The sequence below is a fragment of the Typha angustifolia genome, chromosome 15 (genome assembly GCF_048772165.1).
Source record: "Typha angustifolia cultivar Huaian chromosome 15, ASM4877216v1, whole genome shotgun sequence".
NCBI lineage: Eukaryota > Viridiplantae > Streptophyta > Magnoliopsida > Poales > Typhaceae > Typha > Typha angustifolia.
In genome coordinates, this window is record NC_133253.1 from 10,647,994 (window position 1) to 10,663,049 (window position 15,056).

Below are 15,056 nucleotides of genomic sequence, written 5' to 3' on the forward strand. Positions count from 1 at the left end.
ACAACTTTAATTGCCAACTTTTCATATGGCGTGGTTGGCAATCTAAGTTGGGACTACACAACCAATGGACAATCGAGATAGGGCAGCAAGGCTTAGATGTGTGACCACTGATTTCACACCTTGAGAACAAAGTGAGGGAAGCATGGTGGTCTGTTACAAATCTACTTGGAGGATGAACCAAATCACATTGGACTTCTATGACAAGGGAGGGGTTAGGGACTTTCACATCCAATTCGGTTATTATCTATTTGATATTGTTACTTACTTATTATTCAATTGTCCGCTGTCTAGAATTATGTGAGGTGAGCCTAACTTGAGCTCTTTAAGCTAGGCTTGTTGAGTCTAGTTAGGTGATAGGCTCTGATGCCAAATGATAAGCTCTAATACTAATTGATAGGCTCTGATACCAATTTGATGGATCTGGAATCAAAAGATCGGCTACGAAATAATTCCTTAAGATCTGAATTTATTGTAAGAAGCAGTTTACGCAATCGTAGAAAACTATTTGTCAGATATTCTTCGGTAGTCAGAAAATTACGAAACTAATTGAGTTGGATCCGTAACTTTCTGATCTACAACTTTCATATTTATGCCCTTTGCAGATTCAAACTGTAGCAGGGATGAAAACATGGAATAACGTGGGTGATGGTGGTGGTGACAGGTGGAGTGGATGTTAGGGTTATAGATGGAAATGGAGATGAGGGTGGATTGTGGAAGTGATTAAGGAAAGTAGACGAAGAGAATGAAGTGGTCAAGATCCCAAAGAAGAGGGGTAACTCGATAGACGAGGGAGATTAGAAGCGAGGAGAAACCTTGCCAACAGTAGAGATGGAAGGATGGTGAAGAGGGAGGAAGGAGGAGTTTAAAGAGAAGATAAGAGGTAGAAAATCAAGAATCCAATAGCATAATAAAGTTGGTTGCCATCCACATATTTATAGAGGCTAACCAATAAGTCCTAAAACAATATGAAATTCTAATTCTAGAGGATTCTCGTCGATCGCGTTTGAACGCGCTCGATCGCGTTCGAACGCAATCAAAAAGTTCCTTCTCTGGATTTGCGAGTGCGACACAGGCATTCACAAGGCGTTCGAACACGAGCATTCACAAATGTGGGCATTCACAAGGTGTTCACAAGGGCGTTCGAACGCAACTCTACCTACGTTCGAACGCGACTTACAAGAATTTTATTTTAATAAAAATAAACACTTAATACAATAAGAAAAGATCCTAACTAAGTGTATCATTAGGTAGCCACCAAAAATGTTTATGGTGTGCACCTACTTGTAATCGGTTAGGCCTAGAACCTAACCTTTGATTTAATGCATTAGGATGCTAGTTTGAGTCGGTTGGACCTAACGTAACCTAGCTAGGCCAACCATGTCAATTGGGGAGCCACTAACCACCACCTAGGTCGACCACCATTGCCTACATCCGTGTTTGGCCGCACTCCTTTGACCCTAAGAAACAACCCTACTTCTAAGCTATCACCTTTAGCATCAACTACCCTAATTTCCACCATCACCATCACCACTACTATACTGCCAACCTAAGCTGATCACCACCACACCCACTTTAGCCTCTTCTTTCCTTGATCTACTCCGATATATTTGTCCTCTGTCTCGAGTTTATCATACCTCCAAAAACCAAAGTCCGTCTAACTATTAGATCAAATCTATCACAACCCCAAAAATCCAAGTCTGTCTAATTGTTGGATCTTAAGTAACCTCTTCATCTTGATGATCCGTAGTAACCCTAATCTTCTACTGGAAAATCAAAATTCAATTTCGTAAGGGGATTGGACTAGCATACAACGATCGCGAGGTTCGGAAGACGTTCGTATCACAATACCACTTGTTGTCTCTCCCTCATCTGATGTGTGATGCTTTGGGAGTGTGTATAATGTGATTTTATCTTGAGGACCTATGTGAGAATATGCTATAATATTTACCTTTAATTCTTGAGGATGATACATGAAATATAGTTGGAAGTTGATAAATAGGAATTGTTTGTTCTCATTACGAGTATGCTTTGTTGGTGCATTATTATTTTATCATGTTACATCCTGTTGCCTTTTGTATTGTATTAACTATTTGGTTTTGTGTTGCTATTATTCAATTATTATCCAATTGGAATTATTCGGGATTACTTCCTTTGCTGTCTGGTATTTGTCCGTAGGAAAAATGAGCGCATGAATTTCTGGTACAACAAATTCTCCTGTATGATTTTGACACATCTTTCTAAAAATACTCTCATCTTCAAACAACTACCCACATCAATGAGTACTCCAAACAACTCTCCAAATTTTTTAAACCTTAACCGCAACCTATGCCGACATTAATAGTAATTGTTTTAAACTTAAATCTTTATTTAGGATAAAAGTTACACTAATTTATTTTATCCTTTCAAATTAATAACCAGACAAGACAAGGATCACATTTACATGCGAATATGCTCCAGTTTGTCGATGATCAATGCTTTCCTTGTCGCATAACAAAAGGGCAGCCACAGCCATACTGCCACGTATTCAATCTGTAGATCGTTCGTACACTTTGTGGCCCGCGATAGGGAAAGAATAAGAAGGAAAAAGGGGAAAGAGAGGCAAAAGATACTGAGCTTTGGCGACTAGCATGGGAGATAGAAGTGAAACAAATTAAAAAGGCCCACAGTCTATCGCAGAGTTCCTTTTGACGAGAAATTTTGTGGTACACCAACACGACCCATCCGAAGATGCACACCTCAAATAGAAGAGACCTAAAAGAGAGTCCTTTCCTTCTCCTTTGGAGAGAATTTTAACAGTCAAAAGATCTAAGTACAAAAGGGCTCATCATCCTCTCGATCCTGATCAGCTGCAGGGAATCAGGTAAATCTGAATATTCGGCATTCTCTGATTGGCTGCTAAATCAGCTAGGTTCATTATTTTGTAGTTTAACTACTATTCATGATTTTTGCAATCAAATAAGGACCGCCAAGTAGTTGGCTGCAAAAAAGTTCCTGCAGTCGGCTCTTGTGAGAATCGAAGCTGTAAAAGTACTAGTCAAAGCTGAATAGATATTGTTTTGCTGTCAAATAGATGAACAGTACTATAACAAAACAAAGAGCAAACCTGCTCATCAACATCTAACCCATAGTTCTCTTCCACATCTTATGTACATCTCTTCAAGATCTTTTTCTAACATCACCAAAAGCACTGCAAGCGGCAACCCTAGAGTGAAGAAGAGGAGGAAGAGGAAGAGGAAGAGGAGGAAGAAGAAATCTCCACAGAGCCATAGTAGATAAGCTCCTCAATCATCTCTTCAATGTATTCATCATTCAAGCAGTCCACCACATCTTCCTCGCCGCCCCCCTCTGTCTTTACTCGCTTAGTATCCTCCTGAGAAGCCTTGCAGCATTTCTCTAACTTAGCCATCAGGCTCGGCGAGAGGACGGATGTTGACGATCCATTAGGATCTTCAGGGAAATTGGTCCGAGCTCTCGGCCCGCACATTAGCCTTGCAGCCTCATCGTAGGCTCGGGCAGCATCTTCCGCCGTCTCAAATGTGCCTAACCAAATCCTCGTCTTCCTGCAAAAAACAATTATATGTATATATAATATATGAGATTTTCTTTTTCTTTTTTGTTACAGTAGATTTACTTGTAAGTATGATGATTAATGTGATCAAGTAGAAGTTTACAGGAGAGGGTGGCGTATCTCGGAGACCCATGAGCCCCAATGCCTCTGCCTCACTCCTCTGTATCTTTGCAACCTTGGCATGTCTGAAAAGTATGAGAGAGAGAGAGAGAGAGAGAGAGAGAGAGTGATCCTTCTTGAAGTTTGGGGATTTGGAAGGACCATTCGGCTCCATTATATAGACAACACAATGACACAATTGCCCCTGCGTGTAGCTAGTTAGTAAGCCCATGTATATATGGAAACTTTGGGCCACTGATCCTATTGGCACATACTTACATCAAACTAGTGTAATTCTTAAAAGCATGCAGATGAATAATTAACTTGGAAAGCAATGGACATGGGAACTGTTTGTTGCTACTGTGATCATTGGATTCCCACTTGAATCTCCCAAAATCACTGAGGGAGGGATTCCGAAACACAGAAACAGTTGCATGTACCAGCATGGTGATCATTTTCTGTTCCTAACTAAGAGAACAGAATGGATACATCATGACCTCTTGGTTGCTACATCTGCATGTCGATCAATCGGCGAGCATCGGCCATCCAATCAGTGCCCCGCCGACCACGCCGGGGCCCAGCTAGAGAGACATGCAACATGGCCTAAAACTTTTTTATTTATTTTTTCTGATATAATATGGCCTAAAACTTTTTTATTTATTTTTTCTGATATAATATACAACAAATCTGAGGTTAATTGTAGGGCAACAAGGGTGCCCTTTGACTGGTCCCATGTGTTAGCTACTTAGCTCTATTCCTTCTCCCTCTCTTTTTGATTCTAATGTCGTGGAGATATTATGGGCTCCAGGCCCAGTGTTATATGACATCACAAGGGTTGTATTACCTACATGGGAACATCACCAGATGAGCTATATCTCGTTACGTTATATCCTCATATGGAAATGTCAGATGAGTGTCTCCTCATATATCAAATCCATGTGTCGCAAATTTTTACATGCGCTACAATCATCATCATCATCATTATCATGCTACTATATCTTAATGTCATTCTAAACACATTTGTTTGTTACTTAAGTAGCTGGCTGGCCAGATCCTTGGGAAGAAGACCAATGATAAGTAACAACAAGATGGACTACTAGCTTTTCAAGTGTCTCTACTGGCGTTGGGATGTGGTTGTTGAATTATATGGGGATTTGGGGAGGAAGAGGAGGAGAAGAGTTCCGTTAGGGTATTGGAGTAGATGCATGGAGAGAGGAGCAGACCACATGCAGCCATTTCTTTGGCACATGACGGGCTTGGCTTCTTAAAGGTTTGGGTAGAAAGGTCCAAAGGTTGGGTTAGGAATTTGGATGAGGAGAAGAAGGGCATGGGTCCTACAAAGCGTGTCATCTAGTGTGGGTGTTCTTGCGCTAGGGAGGGGCACTTGCACGTCCGGAGGCCGGCCCATGTGGCATGGGTTGATTAGGGAACAAATTTAGATTCCTTGTAGCTAGAAATCAATCTTGGTCGACGTATGATTCCAATAATTAGTTAGGCTAGTTATGTCATTTAAAAAAAAAATTGATACGGATACGCAAAGAGGATAACCTATTTGGCGGATTAATTTGTTAATGGTGGTTTGCACCAAAAGCTAATATAAAATTTCTTTTTCGCGTCGTTACCCATTTCGATATATATATTATAGTTTACCATTTTATGTATAGAATAATTATAATACTCTTACATATTTTTACCGTGATATAAAATTATCTCCACATTTACTGTAGCATTAATTGTTAATTTTATCTTTTATATTTCTTATTTATTGTGAAAAGATTACACTACTAAATAACAGTTGGACTTCTTTATTCTTTTTTTTTGCATTAAAAAATAATATATACGCCATTTTCATCTTCTTACCTATAGCAACATACAACTCTATACTTTTCTTCTTCCTTCAAGATTATTATTCAACGGACTTTTTCCTTATCTTTAAGATAAATCCCCATCAATAATCATTTCAACTTATTATTTCTATAATAATTATTTTACAAAAAAAATCTATTTAACAATATAATCTAAATCTACTCTATCGACGACATCAAGAGAATTTTTAGATAAAGAATATATTATCAAATATTAAGTTGCTACCAAAGGCTCCCAATGCAAAAATACAATTGTTAAAAAGAAATAAATTTTTAATATGAAAAATTATAGAGCACAACATATAGTCTTATAAGATACCTCCAAATGATACAAATAATTGTGTTTGTTACACCATTATTATCTCTAGTATCCATCACGACATTCAAATTTTTCTAAGATTTTCTTGTCAATTGACTTTTACATATATATTAATTTTCATTTGTTCTTTATTTATTCTTACTTTGTATCTATATATTCTTACAATTAATAATATATAATGTGATTTAACTAAATTATTATGTACGAATTCTAAAATTATATTTGCAAATTATTGAAATATTATCTATGGATTCCATGATATTATTCCTTGATTCCAAAATTAGACTCCAGGATAATATATGTTGATTCTGTCATAATATATGTAAATTCCATAATAATATCCATGTATTCCATGATAATACCGTCGATTTGTAAATACATAAATTATGAAAATATTATTTTAATGTGATTTAATTAAGTCATAATTTAGTAAAATTATGTATATGGATTACTAAAATATTGTTTCTGGATTCTGCAACAATATTTATCAATTTCGTAAATACATCTATGAATTATGATAATATTATCTATATTTCTAATAATAGTATTTATGGATTCCATAACAATATAAATGAATTTTATAAATGCATCTATGGATTATTGAAAAATTTATATATTGTAAACAATTGGGATGTCAAAATACAAATTAAATTATGCTAGCGCACATTAATACACAAATTGTAAACACTCTCGGTTTGTCTAATACAATTTGAGTTACACTATTGTATGTCAAAATATAGCTTGTAAACAAATATAAACAAATTTGGCTATTAAATTGTATAGCCATATATAAAAATATATGTTTTATTGTAAATAAATTAGGCTGTCAAAATATAGATTGAGTTATACTAATGTATATTAAAATATAGGTAAAATTATACTAGTGTATATCAAAATTTTATTGTCCCAAATTATAGAACATCACAAAATGAATTTTCATTAATCCAAACTATAATATATCACAACATGAATTTTTAAGAAACCTTAATCTTTTTATTTTGTCCTTGCAATTTGTATTCTTCTCTCTTTAAATTCTCAAGTCGACTTCTTTTGTGAAGGAGACCTATAAAAAAAGATAAAATATCTACATGATAGATGATCTAGCTAAGATATTATTTATGGAATAAGATTTAATACCAGATTCCATAAATACTAACAATAAAATATGTAAATACTAACAACTAATTTCAGCAATAAAAATGCAAGATTTCATAAATAAACTAACAAAATCTACAAAGTTCCTCAAATCACAATTACATAAATAAATTAGTAAAATCTATATAGATAAACTAAGAAAATTACTATATCAAACAAACACTACAGAATCTTATAATAGATCACAATTAAATAGAGAAACTTATAAAATCCATTGATAAGTTGATAAAGAAAAATCTAAAATTGAGATCATATCTATTATATCACTCACAATGGGTTTGAAGTAGTCAGCCAAAGATGAAGATAATAGAAGTTGAAGATTCAGTCCAAGATTAGACATCGTTCTCAAGCAATTTAAGTTCATCAAATGGAGAAAAGAGAGTAGGGATTTCTCTAACATTTTGGGCTTAAAAAAGGGAGGAAAGAAGCTAATAGATAGTTAGGGCAAAAATAAGATTGTTAGAGTATAAGAGGAGATTGTTTATGCAAGAGATGAAGAGAGAAAAGTTTAAAACAAGATAAAATTAAAAGAATGTTAAAGTAAGAAAAAAAGATAATGCTAGGATAAGAAAGGAGGAGGATGCAATTTGGGTAAGAACGGAGAAGACGGTTTGGAAAAATAAAACTTCTTTTTTTCTAAATTCATGAACATTCACTTCTTTTAACTTGTGGTAGTTTTTTGTTTTCAATTTCTTAGATGTGACTTTTCATTTCTTTCTACCTTGTACCTCCCAAATATTATAAAATCTTTCAGCATTTAATGCTTTGAGATATTCTCTTTTGTAGTTAAAGAATAATTTTGATATTTAAAAAATATTGGGTAAATCTAAAATGATATGTTAAAATGGGTAGAGATACAAAATGAAAAATTATATTGGTTCTTTGTGCAAATTGCCCATTTATTATAGATGATTTAAATGATTGCTACCACTTTTGAGTTTTGACGGCAAAACATTATTATAATTTTTCAACTTTATATCAAAAGACTATAGTTTTTATCAGTAAATGCCATACCAGCCTAAATAAATCACTATATAGAAAACCTATTAATAAATTGCTTACCTAGATATACAATCTTATGTATTTATATAGCTTGCAAGAGTTGTTTAGTGAAAGCATTTTATTATCCTTGTTAGTGTAAGTTTTTGTAATGCTAAATTTATAGACACAAACCACTAATAATTATAATGTACAATCTAAGATTTTATATATCATCAAGATATACTACTTATGAAATATTCATGTGTAAAGAAATTAAAATCTTAAGTGTTAAACAATAAATTAAGCAAATTTGTAAAAAAGTTTGAACCGTTCTTAGTTAGTTCGAATTGCAACATAGTATTGATGCAAGTTCCTATAAGATATATAAGTTTAGTACGAACCGATCATGTTGAACTAAAAGGAAATTTCACTGTTAGATTTAGGATTAGAATTTTCCCTTTTGAGATTTCTACTAGTATGAATCAAATATATTCATCACACTCTGCATAATGGAATTCAATCCATCGAAAGATCTCTCACCTAATGGTGCTTCACTTTCTACCAACCAAAGTGTAAGAAGTTATTTATTTGTCTTATTTTACACATGTCTTAAAACACATAAGAGGACCGAAGCTATCTTCTACCGCATGATTACTTGGATGTCTCGAGAGAAACTCAAACGGAAGTTATCCAAATTGAACGATAATGAGCTAATGGCAATCTATTTTCATAGGATAATTCATGGTAAAGGAATGCAAGCAAGAGACCAACTTTGATGCTTAGACATTAGTTTTTTTATATTTGATGTGGGAGGGTTTTCAACATTAAAAAAATTATCTCTCTATTTTTGACATATTTTTCTATTCAATTTTAATTTTCTCTATCCATGTCTATATTGACCTAATTGGACTAAAACTTCTATCTCCCCCAAAATTTCAATTGATATAAGAGTGTACCTTAGGGATTCACAAATTTTCAACCTAGTATGAGTGAAAGCCACCTTGACATGAGTGTCTAGAAAAAAAAATTGACTCTTCTAATGGTTTAAGAAAAGAAAAAGAAAAGGAGAAATTCTTTTAAAGTTAAGAAGTTTCATTAAGTTTGTTTAAATTTTAAAGAAATATCACCTTACTTTGTAAGTGTGAAAGTGTTACGATCACGCCTCGAGCTATGGAGCTCTGATACCAAATTGATACGATCTCTCCTTTGGGGCTAAAGATCGATCTCTTCCGATTCCCTTGATTTGGACTAGATCTTGCATGGAACTTTGAAATAAGATCCTGAAATATTCCGATGTCGGATCGACATGAAATTTTGTTATGTTGTAGCCCCGGAAAATAACTTTCCAACAAATCAAGTTTCAGGCGAATCAGAGTTGGGGATCTCGAGATATCATTTGTTTAGTGGACAAACATTAGGATGGTCTATTTTGGATTCGTGGATGGAGGCACGAGATCCTAGGTAATGGTGATTGGTGGAGGACCGGCGTTAATGGGTGATGGAAGGGTTAGGGCAAGTGTTGGATAGATTGGAAGAAGGGGGAGGAGAGGGCCACCCCTAAGGGACTAGGGTGATTGGCCGGTCGAGAGAGGTTAGAAGCGGCGTCGCCGGGGATTGAGAGAACGGGAATGAAGAAGACGAAGGAGGCAAGGCAAAACTCAATCTCAATATTCAATAATCAATCTTGGTTGCCCTACACATCCTTTTATAGGCTAACCAACAACTCAAATTAACCCTAAAACATAATTTTCGCCGACCGCGTTCAAACTCGCCTGACCGCGTTCGAACGCACGATCGAACGCGCCTCTTGGTATTTGCGAACGTGATGCAGGCGTTCACAGTGCGTTCGAACGCACCGCGTTCGAATGCACAGTGCACTCTCTTCACCCACGTTCACAACTCCGTTCACAAACCGCGTTCGAATTCACTCCATCCACGTTCGAACGCGACTTACAGAAAACTTATTTTAGTAGAAATTAAACACTAAAACATGAAATAAAAACACTCCTAAAGTGAATCCATGCTCGAGACGACGTCGGTGAAGTCCGAATCGTATCAATCCACCACGCTTCCGCAACCTTGTCCTCAAGGTTTGAAATTTGGGAAGCGATCTTTGAACTCTGACTCAAGCTCCTCCATGGTATGATCTTCTGCATTGGTTCCCCACATATCTGAAGATATAGGAAATGTTGGTGCTGAGAAAGAGGCAAGCTCACTCGTGTCCGGTTGGCGCGAAAGAGCATCGGCCGCTCGATTCTCAATCCCCTTTTTGTAGACTGATTCGTAGTCATACCCAAGGAGTTTCATGACCCACCGTTGTTGGGCTGGGGTGTGCACACGTTGCTCCATGAAGTAGGGTAAGCTACGCTGGTCCGTGCGGATAGTAAACCGTTGGCCAATTAAGTAGGGTCGCCATTTGGTGACGGCGTGTAGAATCGCTAGCATTTCGCGCTCGTAGGTGGATAGCTGTCGCGATTGGTTTGACAATGCCTTGCTCATATACGCCACGGGTCTGCTCTCTTGCATCAAAACTGCTCCAATGCCCTTACCCGAAGCGTCGCATTCCACCACAAAAGGCTTGCCGAAATCCGGTAGTGCTAGAACCGGAGCTGTAGACATAGCTGTCTTCAAGGCTTCGAAGGCCTCCATTGCTTTGCCCGTCCATTGAAACCCACCTTTTCTGAGTAAGGAGGTCAGCGGGGCAGCAATTTTGCCGTAGTTGGCAACGAACCGCCGATAGTACCCCGTCAACCCAAGGAATCCCCTCAATTCCCGCTGATTAGTAGGAATCGGCCAGTCCACCATATTCTTGATCTTGCTTGGATCGGCTTCCACTCCCTTTGCTGAGATTATATGCCCCAAGTACTCCACGCGTGACTCTCCCCAAAGACACTTGCTCATCTTGACTTTCAACTGGTTTTGTCGCAAGATATTTAATACCTCCCGTACGTGCCGCAAGTGCTCACTCCAATTCCTGCTATATACTAGAATATTGTCAAAGAAGACGAGCACGTACCAACGCAAAAGTGGGCGGAAAAGGTCATTCATAAGCCCTTGGAAGGTGGCCGGTGCATTGGTGAGTCCAAACGGCATGACTCGGAACTCATAGTGGCTATCGTGAGTTCGAAACGCCATTTTGTGCACATCTTCAGGGTCAACTCGGATTTGATGGTACCCCGCCCTTAAGTCAAGTTTGCTGAAGTAGGCTGACCCTGTGAGCTCATCCAGCAACTCCTCGATCACCAGTATTGGATACCGGTCCTTGACAGTAATTGTATTCAAGGCTCGGTAGTCGACGTAAAACCGCCAACTCCCGTCTTTCTTCCGAACCAGCAGCACCGGCGACGAGTAGGCACTTCTACTTGGTTGAATAATCCCTTGTTCGAGCATTTCCTTGATACGATTCGGACTTCACCGACGTCGTCTCGAGCATGGATTCACTTTAGGAGTGTTTTTGTTTCATGTTTTAGTGTTTATTTTTCATTAAAATAAGTTTTCTGTAAGTCGCGTTCGAACGCGGGTGGAGTGAGTTCGAACGCGGTTTGTGAACGGGGTTGTGAACGTGGGTGAAGAGAGTGCACTGTGCGTTCGAATGCGGTGCGTTCGAACGTACTATGAACGCCTGCATCGCATTCGCAAATACCGAGAGGCGCGTTCGATCATGCGTTCGAACGCGGTCAGGCGAGTTCGAACGCGGTTGACGAAAATTGTGTTTTAGGGTTAATTTGAGTTGTTGGTTAGCCTATAAAAGGATGTGTAGGGCAACCAAAGTTATTAGGGATTATTGAATATTGAGATTGAGTTTTGCCTTGCCTCCTTCGTCTTCTTCGTTCCCGTTCTCTCAATCCCCGGCGACGCCGCTTCTAACCTCTCTCGACCGGCCAATCACCCTAGTCCCTTAGAAGTGGCCCTCTCATCCCCTTCTTCCAATCTATCCAACACTTGCCCTAACCCTTCCATCAACCAAAACCCTTCCACCACCACTTTTTACCGGTGCCACCCTATTAACGCCGGTCCTCCACCATCCACCATTACCTAGGATCACGTGCCTCCATCCACGGATCTAAAACACATCATCCTGATGTTTGTCCACTAAACAAACGATATCTCGAGATCCCCAACCCCGATTCGCTTGAAACTTAATTTGTTGGAAAGCTCTTTTATGAAGCTACAACATATCACAATTTCATGTCGATCCGACGGCGGCATATTTTGGAATCTTATTTCAAAGTTCCGTGCCAGATCTAGTCCAGATTTGAGAATCGGAAGAGATCGATCCTTAGCCCAAAAGGAGAGATTGTGTATCAGAGCTCCATAGCCCGAGGCATGATCATATCAAGCTTGGTATCAGAGCCACCATTCCTCGGACAATCACTTCCAATGACGACCACCAGATCCATGGCTGCACGGCGAGATGATGAAGAAGAGATTCTCCCAATAAAGGAGGGAGAAATGATTACGGGGACTTCCACCCACGAAACCGCCCGATCTAATCGAAATACGGAAGAACCTAGCATTCAAGCCGTATTGGGGTCTCTTTTCGAGCAAATGGCCATCAACAACCAGATGATGATGGAGATGATGCGGGAACTACGGGCAACAAGGGAAGCAATGTTGAACGGGAAAGCACCATCGACCCCACAACGTGAGTCCACCCCCTTGAACCCACCGCCACCGATTCAGCCTTTGCAACCATAAGAGCCGCTGCTACCACCACCCTATGGGCAGACGCAATCAAGGATGGTTACACCAAGTCCAGTTGCAGGTGAACCCATCCGACGAGCAAACCACCATAGAGACCACCTTGGAGATCAAGATCCGTGGGTGGGCCAATACGATCCAGAACCACAACGAGTTAATCAAAACTGAAGGAGGGATCATCAACCCTTCATGGTGCATCCTCCTCTGGTTAGACAAAGACTGGGACATGATCCGGAACGAGACAACGGCATCCGTGGACAAGTCGTGCGTCTCGAATTTTCCAAGTTCAAAGGCGGTGACCCAATCGATTGGTTGTATAGGGCGGAGCAATTCTTTGCATACCAAGGTACGACGGAAGAATACAAGGTGACGCTTGCGAGCTTCCACCTTGAGGATGCGGCGCTTCATTGGTTTCGAGCAGCCAATGCCATTGAGGCTATCGAAACTTGGGCTGAATTTTACGCCGATATCACACGGCGATTTGGAGCATCGGGATATGAAGACTTTGATGCTCTCCTCTCAAAGACGGTACAAAAGACTACTGTTGGGGCATACCAAGAAGAATTTGAGAGGATTAGTAGCCGATGTCATCCACCATGGACGGATCAGCAACTTCGCAGCACTTTCATCTCCGGGGTACGGGGTGACATACAAGCCGATGTGAGGGCTTTAAGGCCTAGAACCTTAAAGGAGGCCTTCGAAGATGCGGTGCTTATGGAAGACAAACATAGGGCCATGAAGATACACTTGAAACAGAGTTGGATGAGCCAAGGAAGCCGTAATCAAGCTCAACCAAACATAGCGGCGGGAAATACTATCGGAGCACCAAGAGTTGCTGCTGCAGTGGTACCTCCTCGAGCACCCTTGAAGCCATCCCAAGATGTGAAGTATGCACCTAGAGGTCCAGGACGAGCACTCACACCTGCCCAAGTAGAAGAAAGAAGAGCCAAGGGCCTATGCTTCCGTTGTGATGAAAAGTTTGTACCCGGGCATCGCTGCGCTAAACCGATGGGATCGGTGATGCTAATCGATGGATTGGAGGAAGCTGAGGATGAGTTTGCAGCTGAAAGTGCAGATGTGGTTAGACATCAAGGAGAAGAAGTTGAGGAGTAACCCATGGAGGACATGATAGCCGAAATCTCCCTCGACGCCTATTCGGGGATAGCTGCGCCAAAGACCTTGCAGGTGAACGGTGTAGTCAAGAAAACCACAGTGAGAATCTTGATTGACACCGGGTCCACCCACAACTTCATTGACAAAAGGCTCCTTAGGAAGATTGGGCTCGAGTCGGAACCCACGGAAGGGTTCGATGTGACGATCGGAGATGGCACCACAATGCGAGCGGATTCTATTTGTGGAGGTGCAGAATTGAAGGTGCAAGGCCAAACTTTCACATTGGATCTTTATCCGTTGGCCTTGTAAGGTGTCGATATTGTTTTGGGAACCCAATGGCTTCAAAGCTTGGGGCTTGTAACATTTGATTTCTCAAACCTCACTCTGACATTTAGGAGGAATGGTTGAAAGGTGCTGCTGGATGGAAATCAACCACGGCAAGGACTGACATTGCAACCACTTGTGGGCTTTCCTTGTGCAGGGGACCGAGCTCTACTATTGCTAATGGCTGTCGTTGAACCTAACTCGAGTCATTGGGAGGACCAAATTCGGATCCACCAACTACATCTAACTCGACCTCCCGAGCGCAATCGGATGCACCAGATTTCTATTGTTGAACTGACATTGAGTCAAGTGGTTCGACCACCCGAGACCAAGTGGACTCAATGTAGATGGACCCGAATTCCACCTTGGGCTAGTAGGAGTACAAGTATCCAAGCTCGACTGAGGATGAACCCCTTTGAGGCGATAATGGTCACACTCCCCCTGTCTTGCGTACCTACGATAGACTCGCGGCGACGGATAGGACCGAACTTGACTTGGAACTTGCTGATTGAGAATCGAGCGGCCGATGCTCTTTCGCGCCAACCGGACACAAGTGAGCTTGCCTCTTTTCCAGCACCAACATATCCTCTATTTTCAGATATGTGGGTAACCAATGCAGAAGATCATACCATGGAAGAGCTTGAGTCAGAGTTCAGAGATTGCTTCCCAAATTTCAAACCTTGAGGACAAGGTTGCGGAAGCGTGGTGGATTGATATGATTCGGACTTCACCGACGTCGTCTCGAGCATGGATTCACTTTAGGAGTGTTTTTGTCTCATGTTTTAGTGTTTAATTTTCATTAAAATAAGTTTTCTGTAAGTCGCATTCGAACGCGGGTGGAGTGAGCTCGAACGTGGTTTGTGAACGGGGTTGTGAACGTGGGTGAAGAGAGTGCACTGTGCGTTCGAACGCACCGCCTGCATCATGTTCG

The 15,056-nt window shown here is 40.0% G+C and overlaps 1 protein-coding gene across 1 annotated transcript; it reads right to left on the reverse strand.

Moving 5' to 3' along the window:
* Positions 1-3,020: 3,020 nt before the first annotated feature.
* LOC140779311 (ethylene-responsive transcription factor ERF003-like) lies at positions 3,021-3,795 on the reverse strand. The gene is made up of 2 exons (XM_073124329.1): positions 3,672-3,795; positions 3,021-3,560 (listed from the first exon to the last, which is right to left on the reverse strand). Exons 1-2 carry the CDS (start codon positions 3,749-3,751, stop codon positions 3,203-3,205), a joined length of 438 nt encoding a protein of 145 aa, XP_072980430.1. The 5' UTR covers positions 3,752-3,795; the 3' UTR covers positions 3,021-3,202.
* Positions 3,796-15,056: the final 11,261 nt, after the last annotated feature.

What these genes read in the sequence shown, in the direction of transcription:
- LOC140779311 (XM_073124329.1), bottom strand. Translation starts at nt 3,751, where the DNA reads ATGCCAAGGTTGCAAAGATACAGAGGAGTGAGGCAGAGGCATTGGGGC. An exon ending in GAGATACGCCACCCTCTCCT is followed by an intron (nt 3,561 to 3,671) that starts GTAAACTTCTAC and finishes TGTTTTTTGCAG; the next exon opens with GAAGACGAGGATTTGGTTAG.